At 37.8% G+C, this 19,749-nt stretch overlaps 1 protein-coding gene across 1 annotated transcript in view; it reads right to left on the bottom strand.

Annotated features, from left to right (window-relative positions):
* LOC138707752 (allatostatin-A receptor-like) overlaps positions 1-19,749 on the bottom strand; it is an 882,364-nt gene that overhangs the window by 155,721 nt on the left and 706,894 nt on the right. Inside the window, exon 5 of the mRNA XM_069837618.1 lies at positions 7,322-7,445. Within this exon, the coding sequence (XP_069693719.1) occupies positions 7,322-7,445 (124 nt within the window). The remainder of the gene's footprint in view (positions 1-7,321; positions 7,446-19,749) is intronic.

Genomic DNA, 19,749 nt, shown 5'->3' with positions numbered 1-19,749 from the left:
CTTTGTACTGTAATATTGTTTTGATTAGTTTATTGATTACTTTTGTAAGGCTAAAGATACCATCAATATAAATTCCAACTTATCATGTCATACTCAATCTCTTTCTTTGGAATATCACTTTCTTTATGAATGATGTGTTTCATCCACTTGATACAGTATAATATTATACTACTATGGAATTTAAGTGAATATTACTTCTTAACTCTCTATTATGTTATTAAGATTTAAAACACAAGTGCAATATTAAGAAATCAGTGTTAGTACTTTTGTTTTACAGACAATATAGATAATATTAAACAGAAAGAAGCCATATAAAAATAGCGACATAAAATTTCATGTTTCGTTTGAAGTTTGTGCACCACTGTTTTCTTAAGCCAACAGGTTGCTTATTCATATACACAACCCTTCCTCTTTCCATACTTAGCGCTCGCTACCCGCGCACGACGTGAAGGTCAGAAAAATGCGCTTGCTTTGACATCACTGCTCTAAGGCTTTTCGATCTACTGATATCCCTGCGGGCTGCCTCCGTACTCCCCTGCAGTCTACAGAATTCTCTTACCTATTCTCATAGACATCACTACGGTTCCTCAACACCGGTCCCATGAGCTACCATGAGTCCAGAGGAGAGCCCACGGTACATAGCACTATCACCAGCAAATAATGACATACCATCAGATCAAGACCGAAATATGGGAAGCGGAAATGATGATGGATGTCCAACGCCGAATTTTACTCAGAAATTCTGATTTAATTGTTTGAGGGAAAACCTCGGAGAAAACATCAACTAGTTAATTTGTTCCAACCAGGACTTGAACCCGGGCCCGCTCTTTTCACGGTAAGGCATGATAACAGTTATTCCACAGCGGTGGATGGTAGAGACCGGCAAATGAGACAAGACTCACGCCCGTAACTACCCCCGTCAGGCTTGGGTTCCGGCGAAGCCTCACAGCAGGTTAAAATTTAGGACTGGCCCATTCAGCCCGGGTGTTATAAGTCCAGTCCAGGCGGGATCCGAGAAAGCCTGCCTATGTGCTCGTATTGTATAGTGACTTGCATTCATGGAAGCCAGTCTACACTGGTTAAGATGATACAGTACTAGTTTGAAATCTAGTTCGTTGGCTATTTAGTCACTTCAAAAAGTCTTTATTTTCTGGTCCAACACGGCAGAAAATTCTGGATTAAAGTAACATAGTTTTACAATTTATTGCACTACAGAATTTCATACAATGAGATAAATATTTTATATTTCATTTTTCTGCGAAGTGAAACTGACTCAAGGAATAACGGCAGACAATTCTTGATTAAAGAAACACAGTTTTACAATTTATTGCGCTACAAAATTTCGTAAAATAATAGGATAAATATTATACATTTCATTTTTCTACAAAGTGTATCTGACTCAAGAAATAATGCTTGATTAACGAAACACAGTTTTACAATTTATTGCGCTACAGAATTCCATAAATAATAAGACAATATTATACATTTCATATTCCTGCAGAGTGTATCTGACTCAACAAAATAGTAACATTTCGTAACTTGTGAGTAGGTAAAGAGAGGAGACGACACGAGACGAGATATTTATAACAATTATTGTGAATATCAACAACTATTATAGGAAAATATTCCATTTTAACTTTTTCCTGATCAACAATTAAAACCCTCATGAAGACCCGTAAAATGTAAAATATTGATTTGCTATTTAACTTCTGAGGGACAGATTTCTTTTGTGTTTATGAAGCTGAACGTTTGAAGGGTTTGCATAAATTTGTATTACTATGATGAAAAGGAAAGTCTAAGTAATTTATAATAACTATTGGCATTTAATGGGTAATATGTTGACGATACATAGTTTTCTTTGTATTTATTAACGGTACGTTTCAGAAGACGACAAATTAAGTTTTCATTAGTTTGTCTATATCTGTATGGTTATGATTACTCTAAAAGCGATTTCATTAGGAATAATTATTAGTGGACCTCCCTTTTTGCCGAGATGTCCATTGTAGTATAGGTGGTGTCCGAATATTTGAATTTAAAGAAGGTACTATTTTTTTTATTGAATCTACATTTTTATTTATTTTTAGAAGTTTTTATAGGTTCTTTTTTATAATTTTTATTTTATTATAAACAAATCATTTGAAGATGTTGTATAGTTTGCATTCCAATATTTAAATTTCAACAGATAACTGAAATGACTTCCAGTTTATTTTATTGTACTGTGACATTCATAGCTTATAGCTGTGTTGTCCACTATATCAAAACTATATAGCTTTGAAGAGTATGTCTTGAAAGTGAGGCAAGTTTAAATTTACTGTACACCGGTATGTTATCTTATAGTGTAATCAGTAATATTATATATAAAGTTGTTTAAATTTTGTTATCCGTTTTCAAGAATATGGAACGGGACTTTTGAACCATTCTGTATTAAAAATTAGGACGATTATTTCACATTTTTTACATTTTCTGGAGATACAAATATAATGGGTATAAATATTTATTCTTATTGTACAATATAGAATTAACAAATCTCTACTGCATGGACGTTGTATTTTCAAGTAAAAAAAATAAAATATAACAGTATTACGCTACACACGGTATTGACGGCTATAATATGACGAAAAGAGGAACTAGCACAACATGCTTTCGTCCATCAATTTTCCGAACTACAGCGAAGTCATGTCAGATAACATTCTGTGCTCTTGGAGAGCACCATGAATCGAAAGAGAACTGTGATACAGGAACAAACTAGGGACATTATTTACACGTTATTAACGGGTGAAATGACGCAGAGAGAAGGTAATATGTCACCAATAGAAGGGAAAAGAGCATGTACTATGACACGAGTTTATCAGAAAAAGAACATACGAAAGTAAGGAAATGTTGGAAAAAGAAGTGCAAGGAAAGTTTAAAATATTACCCCCTCGTCCTTTTCACTCCCCAAAACCTGTAATCGATAATATAGACAGTTTATATCTGAAAAAATTCGTAGAGTGCTACGAAGTAAAGAATTAAAAACAGAAGGAAACTGAAACTTATGCCAAAGTGAGTTCGATTCAAATGCAGACATTAGGCCTAAGATTGCTATACAGGGTGTTTCCGAACTGATGGTACAAATTTTCAGGGATGATGGAGAATGGCACATGTATCAATTTGAGATCAGGAACCCTGGTCCGGAAATGACTGAATCGAAAGTTATAAGCAAAAATAGTTGTGTGGAAATGGAAATGTAATTTGGCACCACGTGCCCTCCTTCCCTAACCTTTGGAACAGTCGTGGAAAGATGGTATGGGCCGGATGTCTCCTACGTGGGTACTGAGCCCGATACAATCTGTGAGCTTGTCTACTGTTTCTATTGGCTCATCCTTATTCGAAAATCAGGTCTGCATATTCCGCTCTCGTATACTCATCCATTTCACTAGGACTGATCAACTGGACACTGCAACTTGTACACATACACTGCTGTCTACAGACGTGCATATCAGGACCGACCATGTCCGTTACACATTACGCTATCTGCATTGCTTTAGTGTAGTTTCCTGTCCCGATCCCTCGGACAGCGCACTGTCTGGAATACTGTAAGAAGACAATGTAAACAACGTCAGATGAATACAGTATGTGTAAGGTGTACAGATAAATACACATAAATAAGGTGTGCAGAGGAATAAAATTATTTCAATTCCACACAACTATTTATGCTTATAACTTTCGATTCAGTCATCTCCGGACCAGGGTTCCTTATCTCAAATTGATACATGTGCTCTTCCCCATCATCCCTGAAAGTATGTAACACTAGCCCGGAAAGACCCTGTATTATTATATACAGTTGTACAAGTTTTAAACTTCGGTAGTACACGTTGACGGTAATCCGATGTACTGGCTGCGTACTCAGGTTTCGAGTAGGCAACCCCCTCGTCCTTAGGCCAGCCCCCTCCGTGCGTCTCCATCTGGAGTAAGGGGAATGCTATGGAATAATGACATAATGGGGAGATGTTAGGGAAATGATGTAGATGCCTAACATGGGAAAAGGGGAGAACCCCGAGAAAAATCCCAACTGCGATCTTGCCCGCCACAAGTTCTACTATGGACTTATCAGTGAAAAATCCCAGACCTAACCGGGACTCGAACCCGGACCGCCTGCGTGACAGGCTAAAGTTCTGACAACTCAGCCACCAAAGGGGTTATCATAAATGATTACTTTATACAGGGACATCATTTTATTTTTACTAACATTTATAATATTAACCTGGCTATACCTTTGGATTAACGGTTGAGAACCGGAAACACCGTTTTCTACCCCCTTCCACGACTGGAGTTCGATGATACTGGCATAAAATACAAACAAATCACTTTACTAGGTATAGGAGGGAAGAAAAGTATTTCATCCATGTACGTAAACTAGGAAATACCGCGATTTTCAGTTTGATAATTTTCATTATAGGTTTTCGTTTAATCAAAGTACAGTACAGTGTTAACAATAAGTATTTTTACTCACGAATTGAGCTATCCATTCGGACGTATTCATTATGCAGTGTAAATTATACTGTCTACAGCACATTCGCGTACAATATAGAGAATGAAATTAAATTGAAAAATAATCATAATATTGATATTTAAACACTTTTGAAAATGGTGGCCGTTCATTTCGATACAGGCTTCAGTTCTTTTGTTATCGCACTATAGACTATTGTAACTAATTCCAGTTACCAGTTTAGAACTTCGTACTAGTAACTCATGTTGAAATAATTCTGTACCTACTCTATAAAAGAGTACCTTACGTACTGTAAATCCAATCTTCACTTCTGTCCGATCCGAAAAGATAAAATTACTCAGACATGCTATTTACTATCCGTCCCTGTGGTTATGTAGCAGGGTCGTAGAAAGGGGGAAATCACGTGAGAGTTAATTACTTAACGAGGCCCTTTTATTTAAGTTATTTTAAACAGTTGTATACCTTTCGATTGCTGGTAAAATTCATGTTCTGGGAATAATAAGTTAATTGAGTAGTAAAATAAGGCTGCAATCGAAAAATATTGGGAATAAATTTGAATAAGGAACAGAAAAAAGTTTCCTTCCCAGGCAGGATTCGAACCACGTAAGTCTTAGTTACCAGTCTATCGTGCTCTGGATTGAAGAAGGCTTTGTATTCAGCTACAAGGGTCGGTCCGGTTTTTTTTTACTACTACTGTACATTAAAAATTCGGGTGCAATAAAAATTGAAGCAAAAATAAAATTATGTCCGTGTATTTTTATTACCATATCAAGTATAAAGTCTTGGTTTTTCTGAACCGACGCATGCGATGTGCGAGATGAGAGGCCCGCCTCGCACAAATCCGGACTACACGAGAAATAGTGAGTGATAACTGTGACTGCGAGATGCGAGGACTGCGATAATGATTAAAACAGAATTATTACGGGAAAAATGCATCGGTAAACAGTAATCTAAGAAGCACAGCGTCATCAATGGCATGGTTCCTTCGAGCCTTGACGGTCTGTCAGCAGCGACATCTCTCAGCGTCATCTGGACTTCAATCAGGAGCTTTGTGAGTTCCGTCTTTAAGGAATTGCTGGCCGAAACACAACACTTGTCATCGTCTTGTTTTTACTACCAAGATCAAAGCGTCAGTTGCCAAAATTAATGCTCGATTACATTTGGATGAAATTTAGCTTTCAGAGGAAGACAAGTAAGTCCGCGACACATTTATTCTTGGATTTTAAACCTCCTGCTACCAAGAGGTGTAATAGAATTACCCCACTAATGATTTTCAGTATTATTTTCATTTTTCTCCTAATTTCTTTTTGAAATTACACGTATTTGTCCGTTAAACTTACTTAATTACTGGCTTTTAAGGAACCCGGAGGTTCATTGTCGCCCTCACATAAGCCCGCCATTGGTCCCTATCCTGAGCAAGATTAATCCAGTCTCTACCATAATATCCCACCTCCCTCAAATCCATTTTAATATTATCTTCCCATCTACGTCTTGGCCTCCCCAAAGGTCTTTTTCCCTCCGGCCTCCCAACTAACACTCTATATGCATTTCTGGATTCACTCATACGTGCTACATGCCCTGCCCATCTTAAAGGTCTGGTTTTAATGTTCCTAATTATGTCAGGTGAAATATACAATGCTTGCAGTTCTGTGTTTTGTAACTTTCTCCATTCTCATGTAACTTCATCCCTCTTAGCCCCAAATATTTTCCTAAGCACTTTATTCTCAAACACCCTTAACCTATGTCCCTCTCTCAAAGTGAGAATCCAAGTTTCACAACCATAAAGAACAACCGGTAATATAACTTTTATAAATTCTAACTTTCAGATTTTTTGACAGCAGACTGGATGGTAAAATCTTCCCAACCGAATAATAACAGGCATTTTCCATATTTATTCTGTGTTTAATTTCCTCCCGAGTATCATTTATATTTGTTACTTTTGCTCCCAGGTATTTGAATTTTTCCACCTCTTCAAAGAATAAATTTCCAATTTTTATGTTTCAATTTCGTACAATATTCTGGTCACGAGACATAATCACATACTTTGTCTTTTCGGGATTTACTTCCAGTCCCATCTCTTTACTTGCTTCAAGTAAAATTTCCGTGTTTTCCCTAATCGTTTGTGGATTTTCTCCTAACATATTCACGTCATCCGCATAGACATGCAACTGATGTAACCTGTTCAATTCCAAACCCTCTCTGTTATCCTGGAGTTTCCTAATGGCATACTCTAGAGCAAATTTAAAAAGTAAAGGTGATAGTGCATCTCCATGCTTTAACCCACAGTGAATTGTAAACGCATCTGACAGAAACTGACCTATACCGACTCCGCTGTACGTTTCACTGAGACACATTTTAATTAATCGAACTAGTTTTTTGGGAGTACCAAATTCAATAAGATTATCTTATAAAACTGCTCTATAAAATATCGTAATTATTAACAACAAATATTCTTGAAGTAAAAAAAAAACAGTTACTAGTATGAAATTCTAGAGCAGTTAATTTGCGAGAGTTAAAGATATATTATCCCTTTTAAGATTTGTATGATAATTGAAAAGGCATCTTTTTCTGCCGGATTTGAACATGAGAACCTCGGAAGTAATGCAAAGCACGGTAACTACTCCACAGCGCGAAATTATGGAGAAACTAACTTCTTGAAAGAAATTTGTATGCATAAAGTGCACAAGGATGCATTTTACATTATTTGCAGAGGAGTCTGATCCTCTAAAACGAGGTGCTAGGAACAAAGGAACCGCATGAAACCTCGTGCGAATGAGATACGAAATTTAATCAGAGCCCCCTGTGTGACAGCATTCGCTTCAGATCACTTACCTTGGTGAGAACGACAGGCGAGGTGATGAGTAGAGAGAGGCACCACACCAGGAGGATTGCCTTCCTGCAGTTACTGATGGTGCACAGGGAACGTGACTTCATGGGGTACACAATGACGATAAACCTGCGAAGATAAATACAACTATTATAACGTAATAATTAGTGAATTGTGATTAACACAGTGCACTGTTAACAATACAGACTCTAATTCCACGTTCGCCATGTATGTAATGTAAGTTGTATCTGACCAGACGTCCCCGATTTCCGGGGACAGTCCTCGGTTTTGAGTTGCTGTCCCCGGGGAGCAAATGTCCCCTTTTTGTCCCCGGAAATTAGTTTTGTCCCCAGAAATTTTGGTTTTGTTTCAATTACATTTCACACATAAATATTTAAGTACCCTGATGAAACTGTTGTGATTCATGCACATTTCTGAACGGTTCTCAGTATGAGACAGACAAACCAGCAAAGCACAGTATAAGATAATCTGCACTCTTTGAGAAGAACATATGATATACCATCTTTGTCTTCATTCGCATTGCGTGGAAGCGTTAGAACTGCCGCAGCGTCCATTTTTAAGTGTTCAAAAAATGAAAAGTTTTGTGACAAACCAACAGGTGAAATTTGGTGTGATGTTTTTCAACATTTCAAAAAAAAATCTATTCCATTTGAAAATCTTCTCAAAATAGTGTTAATAATGTGTCTTTCAGCCAGTAATTCGTCAGTTGAAAGACTTTTCTCTACAATGAACTCAATCTGGACTGTTGAAAAGTCAGGAATGAAAATTGAAACAACTTAGTTACTGTACAAGTGAAAACAAACTTTCATTTCCCATGTGAAGAACTTAGTGTGAAGCTGTATGGGAATGAACAGATCCTTGAAAAGATGCATTCTTCAGATCAGTACTTGTAAAATGTGTGTGTGATAGAATTCAGTGTGTACAATATCATGTGAAAGACATCGATACATGCGTCAGTACTGAAATTGAATTCTTAGTGGCCATAATTATGTATAGAAGTTATGTGTGTTTCTACATTTAATTCAGAAAGTTAAGATACTCTACAAATTTAGTATGCAAAGTTGCATATATAATTGTATCTACTGTTACATGTAACTTCTGCAACATTTCAACGGATAGTAACTAGATAAGCGTTTGTTGTTTTTCTTGAAATTGCCAATGTCCCTTGTTGGACCATAAAAAATCTGGTCAGTCTAGTGTGGAATGTATTGTATATATATTGCGTATGTATTGGATGTATAGTATTTATATGTTGTATGTATGGTATGTGTTATACAGGGACATCATTTTATTTTTACTTCAATTTTTATTGTACCTGAGTTTTTGAATGTACTTCACTCCCACTCCTTCCACTCATGACGTTCAACCATCCTCTACACACAGATCCAAAACTGCATATAGTAAACGGCACTGAGTTAGTGAGTATAGTACGTTTCAGAAATATGTTCGCGTTTTCCAGTGACGAAAGAGCTTTCAATATTGAATCATATTTTCGCACAGGTACTGTCCGTTTGCCTACGTCGCATCCCCATTTCCTCCACCTCCACCTGCTCCTGTTCGCCCCTCTGTAAAAGCTGGGCTGTCTTAGCTCTTTTCTGAAAACATTAATTTCTGTTAGGAATTGGACGTTTACGTAATATTATACAACTGTTTAAAATAACTTAAATAAAAGGGCCTCGTTAAGTAATTAACTGTCACGTGATTTCCTCTCTTTCTACCATCCTGCGGCAAAACCACTTGGATGGACAATAGATAGCATGTCTGAGTAATTTTATCTTTGCGGGTCGGGCAGAAGTGAAGGTTGAATTTACAGTACGTAAGGTACTCTTTTATAGACTACGTACAAAATTATTTCAACATGAGTTACTAGTACGAAGGACGAAACTGGTAATTGGAATTAGATACAATAGTCTATAGTGTGATAATATGCACAAAAGAAGTGAAGCCTGTATCGAAATGAACGGCCACCATTTTCAAAAATGTGTTTAAATGTCCATATTTTGATTACTGTATTTTTCAATTTAACTTCATTCTCTACATTGTACGCTAATGTGATGTAGACAGTATAATATACACTGCATAATGAATACGTTCGCATGGATAACTCAGCTCGTGAGTAAAAACACTTATTGTCAGTACAGTACTGTATTAAGGTTAAACAAAAACCTAACGAAAATTATCGAACTCAAAATCGCGATATTTCCTAGTTTACGTAAATGGATGAACTACTTTTCTTCCCTCCTATACCTAGTAGAGTGATTTGTTTGTGTTTTACGACAGTATCATCGAACTACAATCGTGGGAGGGGTAGCAATCTGTGTTTCCGGTTCTCTAAAGGTATAGCCAGGTTAATATTAGAAATGTTAGTAAAAATAAAATGATGTCCCTGTATATGTATTGTATGCATTGTAATGTTTGGTGTGCACTACGTTGCATATATGGAATTTCGTTGGACATGTAGAGTTACGCTGCTCGTGTGGTATTGCGGTGCGTGTGTGGAATTATGCTACTTGTGTGGGATTGCGATGCTCCTGTGGGATTGCGCTGCTTGTGTGGAATTGCGCTGCTTGTGTGGGATTGCGCTGCTTATGTGGGATTATGATTGTGCTACTTGTGTGGAATTGCGATGCTCGTGTGGAGTTACTCTGCCGTGTGGGATTGCGCTGCTTGCATGAGATTATGATTGTGCTACTTGTGTGTGATTGCGATGCTTGTATGGGATTATGATTGTGCTACTTGTGTGGGATTGCGATGCTCCTGTGGGATTGCGCTGCTTGTGTGGAATTGCGCTGCTTGTGTGGGATTGCGCTGCTTATGTGGGATTATGATTGTGCTACATGTGTGGAATTGCGATGCTCGTGTGGAGTTACTCTGCCGTGTGGGATTGCGCTGCTTGCATGAGATTATGATTGTGCTACTTGTGTGTGATTGCGATGCTTGTATGGGATTATGATTGTGCTACTTGTGTGGGATTTTGATGCTTGTATGGGATTATGATTGTGCTACTTGTGTGGGATTGTGATGCTCGTGTGGAGTTACTCTGCCGTGTGGGATTATGATTGTGCTACTTGTGTGGGATTGTGATGCTCATGTGGAGTTACTCTGCCGTGTGGGGTTTATGATTGTGCTACTTGTGAGGGATTGCGCTGCTTGTATGGGACTATGATTGTGCTACTTGAGTGGGATTGCGCTCCTTGTATGGGGTTATGATTGTGCTACTTGTGTGGGATTGCGATGCTCGTGTGGAGTTACTCTGCCGTGTGGGATTGCGCTGCTTTCGTGGGATTGTGCTGCTTATATGGGATTATGATTGTGCTACTTGTGTGGGATTGCGATGCCCGTGTGGAGTTACTCTGCCGTGTGGGATTGAGCTGCTTGAGTGTGATTGCGGTGCTCGTGGGGGATTGCGCTGTTTGTGTGGAATTGCGGTGCGTGTGTGATATAGAGGTGTAGGCTCATGTGTGGAATTGCGGTTTGCAAATACGGTGTGTGTACGGATTAACGTTGCGTTTGCTGTTGTTATTGAGGAGCGTGTGTAGAATTGCTGTGCATATGTGGTACAGCGCTGATCACTGAATTCTGTTGCATCGTGCGGCATTATGCCCGTAGCCAGGTGGAGGCGGTGGGGGTTAGGCCCCACAAAATAATTTTGGGTCCCCCAAATGTTAAAGAAATTTTCTGTTTCGATTAACGTGCAAATTTCAGAAAGACTTTTGCAACCTATTTAGGATAAAATATTATAAAAATAAAATAATGTTGGTGAGTATTTGAATGATTATTCTGTTCATTGAATGTAAAAAATTACGTTCATTATTCCTTTGCTTATTCGTAGTACTGCATTAAAATTATTATTCTAATTGAAAAATGAATTCTATTCAGTCAATACTTAACATAAAACACAATAAAACATGTTATAATAACATTTACACAGATTTCAAAACAAACGTTTTCGCCAATTTTGATTGGCATCTTCAGGTCGTGTAGGTCGAATGGAACATGTTATAAAAAAGTGAACACTTGGTATATGACGTTAAAAAACCAAAGTTACAACTGTAATATCACTTAAAAACAGAGAATAGAATATAGCAAAAAGCCTCCACGATGTGTGAAGAATCACTGTGTTTAAAGAGGCATGTGTGAACCAAGGAAACAGCAAAACTCTTCTGTCATTGCAGATACAGTTTTCAAGATAGATTTGAAGATGCTACGAACAGGTCGGTCGTGTGGCCGTTATGGAAAGCAGGAAAAATCCTGTAAATTGTGAGGATAGAATGAAAGAATATTTAGAAGCATTTAAGTATGCCTTTGAAATTATTATTCTAAGTTATATAATAATTTGGGATATTTTTCACTTCAGTTATTTGTAAAAAGTATTAATTTCTGATGTTCTCTCTCTCTCTCTCTCTCTCGCTCTATCTCTCGTACGGAGAAGGGACCCGAAGGCTTACACTGCAGCCTGGGGCTTATTGTGCTTACTACTTCTATTCTTTTGAATGATTGGCTAGCGAACGGCCGCCCTCTTGTAAAACTATAGCATGTCGCACTGTGAATTTAACCCGGGCTCTTACATGAATGTTGATATGTAAATTAATGATGGCAAGATGAATCCGAGGTCCAACGCCGAAAATTACACAGAAATTCAGTTTTCATTGGTTGAGGGAAAACCCTGCCAAAAACCCCAACCAGGTAATTTGTCCCAACCAGGATTTGAACTCGCCCCTTTAGTAGTCAGACGTGCTGATCATTACTCCACAGCGGTGGACTTCTGTTGTTTTAATCCAAACTGTGGTGATGAAAATAAGAAAACGTCTTATTCAGAAGCATGATAAGCCTCGGGCTGCAGTGAAAACCTTGGGACCCATCTTCCTTAAAAATAATATGCACAAGGTCTTCTATCTTCTAATTATTATTTACCTTATTCAAATAAATCAAATATGTACCATAGATAAATATTTTATCTGGTGGTATCTGGATATATTAATCTTAAATTTTTCATTATATATATCTTGATTACACAACTTCTAATACTATATCACTTCGGAATATATATACGGGGTGAATCTTCTCATTCTGCGGATTGAGAATTTATGCAGTACCGGCGTTTTACAGACTATACCGTAAACACAGTCCTCTGCGTTGAATAACTTTCGGCCGAATTGACTGCTGTCCGCATTTCACGAGAAGATCCGAGCAAGGAATGCGAGTTTTTCCCCCACTCTTATAACCTACCTCAACACGAAACCGCCCAGCCATTGACTTAGAGCGTATTCCGAATCTCACCGGTGAGCAATCCGATGGCATCACGGTGTTCCGAATTCAACCGATGACGTCATTGATGCTCCACCGGTGTCGCACCGGTGTCATCAACTTGCAGAGGTGATGGCAGTCTCCATCAGTGAATCTGATTGGTTCTTGTATAGGGCGGGAATTAGCAGACGAAAGACATCGTGTACTGTTATGTCATGGCGGTGTGTTCTGCTTTAGTTCTGCTGTATTGTTTGTAATAAGCACAACGTAAAAACAATATGTTAATGGCTTATGAGCGAACATGTCAACGGACCAGTTATTACTACCGGTTCAAGAAATAAGTTGTTTATGATCTCTTTTATTTGAACGAGATGGCAGTACGGAAATTTCGCAAAATTTTGCTAGCGTAGCACAGATAACCACTTACACAGTCGCCATGACAGCATCGATTCTTCCAGCAGTTTTGTTCCTTATTTTCGTTGCAACGTGACGTCATTGATGCCACCGGACCGGTGAGATTCGGAATACGCTGTTAGTCTTGTTTGTCCCAGTCGGCCAATGACATCACCCACATCCACCTGCTCCTTCAAGTTACTGGCTTACTCTCTCCTCTTACCCCGCAAGGACTATACCCCCCTCGCAGGGGTCCTCTCGTGAAATTTGGACACACGTACCGTTCGGCATGACATGATCTGGTCTTTCACTAGTACAGGTGTGTATGCGCTGGCTTTTAGCGGTAAAGGTCTGACGTTCAAGTACTGACATCTGAAGGTAGTTTTTATTTAGGGTACTTTAATGGATAATTTTGCATGGAAGAGATAAATAATCGTTTTTCTGTCAAATGTTTTAACGTAATTAGTTTAACACAGGTCAACATTTCATGTTGATTAATTCCAGTTGGACATCTTTGGGAGTATCATCAATATTTATGCTAAATGATGTAGCAAATATATCGAAATCCATTTTTAGGTGACTCAAATCTTGAAATCTGTCTTCAAAGTCATTCATAAGAAAACAACATTGTAGCCTTATCGGACCGGCTGGTGAATGCGATGTGAGCACCTGCATTTTACATCGTCTGTGAAATGAAGGTTTGCATAGTTATCAATCTTCAGGATGAGAGGATTCACCCTGTATATGCTTTCACGTGTTAATTAACTAGGTTACATTGTTGACTAGTTAATGAACACGTGAAAACATATACTTTATATTTCGAAATAATAATGTTTAATATAGCCTACAAATAAGAATTTGCCTGCTCTTTCTTTTTTCTTTTTTTTTCGAAGCTGGCCAGAACATTTCATAATGAGTTCAAAACAAAAATAAATCCTAATTTTTTCTGAGAAAATATCAACACTAGCCCGAGGGCCAGTCAGGAGTAGAAAAGAAGGCGAATCTTCGGATGCTTCCAAAGACTTGAGTGCACAAACTGAAAGTTCAGTCCTACTTAATGCCAGTGTCAGGTTGTCCAGCATTATTCAGAATACGGAAGTATCAAAACAATCTTCCACTCTTTGTCAGGCACACGAAAATCTTAATAACAGAGAACATACTCAACCTTACCTTTCTGCCTGTCTAGTCTGTTCAGTATTCTTAGCGTAAGACATGAGACTGGCTTGAGTACCGGTACTCTGTTACAAATGAGTGTGCGCCAAACCGGGGGTTAGAGCGATAGCCTACTTTATTCTGATGGATGAAGCGCGGTGGGTTCACACACGCTCTTCACATTGTCAGCGCTCAGTTATCTAAGCCCCAGGCTGCAAGGTTGTAACTCCAATGCAGAGTCAAGATTGATCCTTCGCTTTAAGATTTGAGAGTTACGTAACGATCGGTCGATGAAGATTACTTTGGGTTCCATGTAATCGTCTAGTAAAATTTAAAACCTTCAACGTGTCTGTTCATTTACAGATCCCGTCATCAGATTCATTTAGCCAAAGACGTAGGATTATCGCCTAATGCAGATATGTCAATTGATAACCACAGGAGCAAGAGCGCGCTTTAGAGCCCAGGAGAGCCTGAGCGCTTTACAGCGGAAAGGAAAGAGACAGACTAAAGAGGTGGTATATGCCGCTTGGTCGAGCTATATTCAGGGGTGGCCAGCACTGATTCAATAGATAAAGGGAAGAGAACTTATTTTAAAACTGTATCCATGTTAATTTTTAGATTTGCCTGAGAAGTATAAGTGCATTATAAGAATATAAGTTTTAATTTTAATGCTCATTTTTCACAAGTTTGATTTTTTTGTTCAAAAGAAATATTTTCTCAACTTTTCGTATAGAAAAGTGAAATTTTCAGTTAGGCCTATTTATTTAGTAACCGTACAGAATGTTTTCGTAAATCTAATATACCATATATACGTATTACTGAAGATAGTGTATTGAAAATTTTTAAAATATTCGCATGGAAATTGTTTGTAAGGAAATGAATTAGCAAAGCAACTACTGTTACATCATAAGCAAAAGATACGTGCCCATGTGTTGTAAAAATGTCAGCTCTATAGCTTCAGCAGATTTCGAGAAAATAATTTAATATTCTGATGATAGGAAGTTGCTCACAAATATCACCTTAAAAGGATAATGCGATAAGAGTTTTGTTATGTAATATTAGTTACACTTAAAACAGATACAGTACCTAGGTAAATTTGCTTTGCACTGTAATATTGTTTTGATTAGTTTATTGATTACTTTTGTAAGGCTAAAGATACCATCAATATAAATTCCAACTTATCATGTCATACTCAATCTCTTTCTTTGGAATATCACTTTCTTTGTGAATGATATGTTTCATCCATTTAATACAGTATAATATTATACTACCATGGAATTTAAGTGAATATTACTTCTTAACTCTCTATTATGTTATTAAGATTTAAAACACAAGTGCAATATTAAGAAATCAGTGTTAGTACTTTTGTTTTATAGACTATATAGATCATATTAAACAGAAAGAAGCCATATAAAAATAACGACATAAAATTTCACGTTTCGTTTGAAGTTTGTGCACCACTGTTTTCTTAATCCAACAGGTTGCTTATTCATATACACAACCCTTCCTTTTTTCCATACTTAGCGCTTGCTGCCCGCGCACGACGTCAAGGTCAGAAAAAATGTGCTTGCTTTGACATCACTGGCCTAATGTGTGGGTTCCGTTGGTGGTAGCGTACTATATTTCGTTAATAATTCAGAACCATCCATTTGTTTGAAGAATATTATCTTTAGTATTATATTATTATTAGAGAGCGGCATTTTAGGCCCTAAAAAGTGGCATATTAGGCTCCTAAAATAGGCTCTTAAAATCCTTTATTTAGGCTCTATAAAATAACAAATAGGCTTTTTTGTTAAAGAATGTCACTAATATAAGATTCAACATTTATTTAATGTAAAATTCTAGGATTAAAGAAACTTCTACACATTTCACAAGGATACACATGCATACAGAAAATGAAGACATTCTGTCTTTAAGTTAATGTTTTTCATTTACCAATCACATTTCCATAGTTTGCTTCAAGTAGATGATCAGCACCTATTGTGGCTATTGTGTCGCTCACTGCTGTACTTACAAATGGTAAAAAAAAAGAGAAAGGGGCTGTTATCTGTCTTGAAATGTAAGAGAATGCTTATTCAGGTACAGTACAACCCAGCCAGTTTGTGTTAAATTGCTGACAGACAGAGGAAGATATAATAATAATAATAATAATAATAATAATAATAATAATAATAATAATAATAATAATTTGTCCCGCAGGATTTCTTTTACATGCCAGTAAACTTACTGACATGAGCCTGTCGCACTTAAGCACACTTAAATGCCATTGACCTGGGCCGGGATCGATCTCGCAACCTCGAGCACAGAAGGCCAGCGCTATACCGACTACGCTACCCAGGTCGACTGAAAGTTTGAATTTTGGGATTGAAAGATTGTAAGAATGAGAAGGGGTGGCCCGGAGGTACTTCTCTACCGTGTTGTTTATTGCTAGGAAGGAGTTGTCCGTCTTGGAATGTAAACGGTACAGAATATTAAGAAAAACAGTGAACAGTTACGAAAAATTATGCAAAAATTAAAGAATAACTTAAAATAGGCACTAACGTCGAAATAGGCATTTTAGGCACTATAAAACCCCGTTATTAATACCTACATTTCCATGAGAAATGTAAATATTAAATCTCAAGCCTGTATGTATCAAGGAAAAATATAGGTTTTCTGCCTAAATTCCCCTCTATAATTATTATTTATACAGGATGAATTTTAAGTCCACCGACAAAATTCAGGGAGTGATTCCTGACTGAAAATGGAGCACAAAAGTTCCTATCACCTTGGTACTGAAATACATAGTTTCCACGGTAGATGGCACTGACGACATTCTCTCATAACTTGCAGTGTGCGTTTTGTGTGTTGCAGATAATGTGATTTAAGCAACGTAGAATCACACTGGTCCGGTATTCATTCCAGGAACAAGCCGAGATGGTGTCCGTGTATGGCCAAGCAGGTGATGTGTGATGTGGGTGGTGCTGTCTGTCAGGGTACGTGGCTCGGTACATCCATACTGCCTCTCGATTGTTTCCACCTGCTTGGCCATACACGAACACCATCTCGGCTTGTTCCTGGAATGAATACCGGACCATTGTGCTTCTACGTTGCTTAAATCACACTATCTACAACACATAAAACGCACACTGCAAGTTATGAGAGAATGTCGTCAGTGCCATCTACCGTGGAAATTGTGCATTTCCGGACACAAGGTGATATGAACTTTTGTGCTCCATTTTCAGTCAGGAATCACCCCCTGATGTTTGTCAGTGAACTTAAAACTCACTCTGTATATCCTATTTATTTAATCTGGCAGGATTAAGGCTATGAATCCTTTTCTTTCATCTTACTTGATAACCAGGCTTCGAGACTTCGGACCCAATAGAGCAGTTCAGTGGGAAATCCGCATAACGGCGTACTGAGTATAGTGGTAAACCGTACAGTGGGTGGGGGTACTGTAGAATGAATGACAACAAATACGCAAAGGAATACGTTCTCGATTTGAAGGTTCTGACGAATAATTTGGTTTTCATACAAACTGTGTCTGAAACTATTCCTCGGTTAGAAAAGTCAGAGCAAGAGATGCCGGAAGCCCTCAAATTAATTTAGAAAATGATGCAGAGAATTAATGAGACATCAAGTACACCGGTTACTGAACGTGTAAAATAGAAGTGGAAATCAATTTTATGTAAAAATAACGGTTATGGAAAATTGTGTAACATAAACAACACATTAGTGGACATAGAGTCACCCGAGAATAAAGGACTGTCTCTTAGAGGTTGCAATGATGTTAGGTTTTTTCGTTTTGCTCCTATCACGTCATGCGACGTAGAGCTCAGTTTTCTACAGTACAAACTTTGGCAGATAACCGAAAAAGATTTACATTTGAGACACTGAGAATGATTCTTGTAGTAGGTATATTGCAATTCGGTACTGTAATTGCACTTCCTAAACACGACCAATAGGATAAATGAAAAAATTAAAATTGCTACATACTTATTTCCACCATTAACACTGTGTATAATTAAATACAAATGCTTATAAAAGACAGGAGAATAATTAATGCGTTCCACATTCTTTTGACATTGCCATTGTGTAATGTACATTTACTTTCAGAATGTACTTATATGTGTTTCCCCATACTACCGTACTCTACTCTAAATAGCAACGTTGTTACCTCTCAACACATCTTTATCTACTTGCAGCGAGTCAACAACCTATAGTGTATGCATAGTAAACTTATTGTATCGGGTCCAAAGTCTCTAAGCCTGTTGATATAACACATACAAATACAAACAGTAATAGTAAATAATGAGAATTACATGGAAGTCCAATATAGAATTAACAGGATTAAAGAAAACACTAAAGAGCACTAATAATATAAATACAAGAAAAAGAATATAATAATAATAATAATAATAATAATAATAATTTATTTATTTAATCAGGCAGAGCTAAGGCCAGCAGGCCTTCTCTTCCGCCCAGCCAGACTCAAAATATAAAATAATAATAATGATAATAATAATGATAATAATAATAATATTTTTCTTCTTCTTCCTATCACGTATTAAGCCTGGTGACCTGTCATGATCTCACTCCATCGTTTCAGCGGACAGCCCAAATATCTTGTTCCTAAAGGGCGGTAATTTAGTGCTTGGCGTGGTATCCTTGTTCTACGCATCCTGAGTATGAGATTTCCATTTCTGTCTATAATTTTGAATTTTCTCTAAAATTGGGTCAATATCTTTTTTTCATTGATATCAAATTCATCACACTTTATTGGTAAAACTGAGAATATATCGCATACCAATTATTAAGCCTTTGTTGTGGAACTCGGCAGCTGTTTAGCAAGAAATTCCATGAAGGAGAATGTTATTCTTCAATTTACACTTCAATTCTGATATTTCCATCACTATTATTCCGTCCGAATGCCGGCTGGCGAAACATGGAAGGAGCTGGTTCACTGCCGAGAGGTGATGCCTGTTCCAAACCTGGATACGTAGCGAACTTTAGTGTTTTAAGTAGATTATTTTACGACGCTGTATCAACATCTTAGGTTATTTAGCGACTGGATGAGATGAAGGTGATAATCCCGGTGAAAGTCCGGGGTACAGCACCGAAAGTTACCCAGCATTTGCTCAAACTGAGTTGAGGAAAGACCCCGGAAAAAAACCTCAACCAGGTAACTTGCCCCGACCGGGATTCGAACCCGTGCCACCTGTTTTCGCGGCCAGATGTGCTAACCGTTACTCCACAGGTGTGGACAATTTAGTGTTGTCAGCCTATGTGGGTTGTGAATGCGTTTACCACGAGAGTAATGGAATTGCGGGTGAAGCATACGACCCAGCACTACGATATTTCAAGCTGTATTGGCACTAACTTTAAAGCTATACATTCCCAAACCCACACCGGCTGACTACACTGAAGTTCACTGCATGCCCAGGTTTCGAGCAGGTAGCCCCAATTGTCCATAGGCCAGCCCCTCTGTGCGTCGTCAGGCAGCGTTCGGGAAATGCTATGGAATGACGAAAATGGAGAAATGTTGACGGAATGATGTGTATGCTTAATATGGGAAAACGAGAGAATTCCATCTGCAACTTTGGCCGTAAAAAGTGTCGCTATGGATTTTCCGAAGGAG

This window comes from Periplaneta americana, chromosome 10 (assembly GCF_040183065.1).
Source record: "Periplaneta americana isolate PAMFEO1 chromosome 10, P.americana_PAMFEO1_priV1, whole genome shotgun sequence".
NCBI lineage: Eukaryota > Metazoa > Arthropoda > Insecta > Blattodea > Blattidae > Periplaneta > Periplaneta americana.
This window is presented reverse-complemented; position numbering and strand designations above follow the sequence as displayed.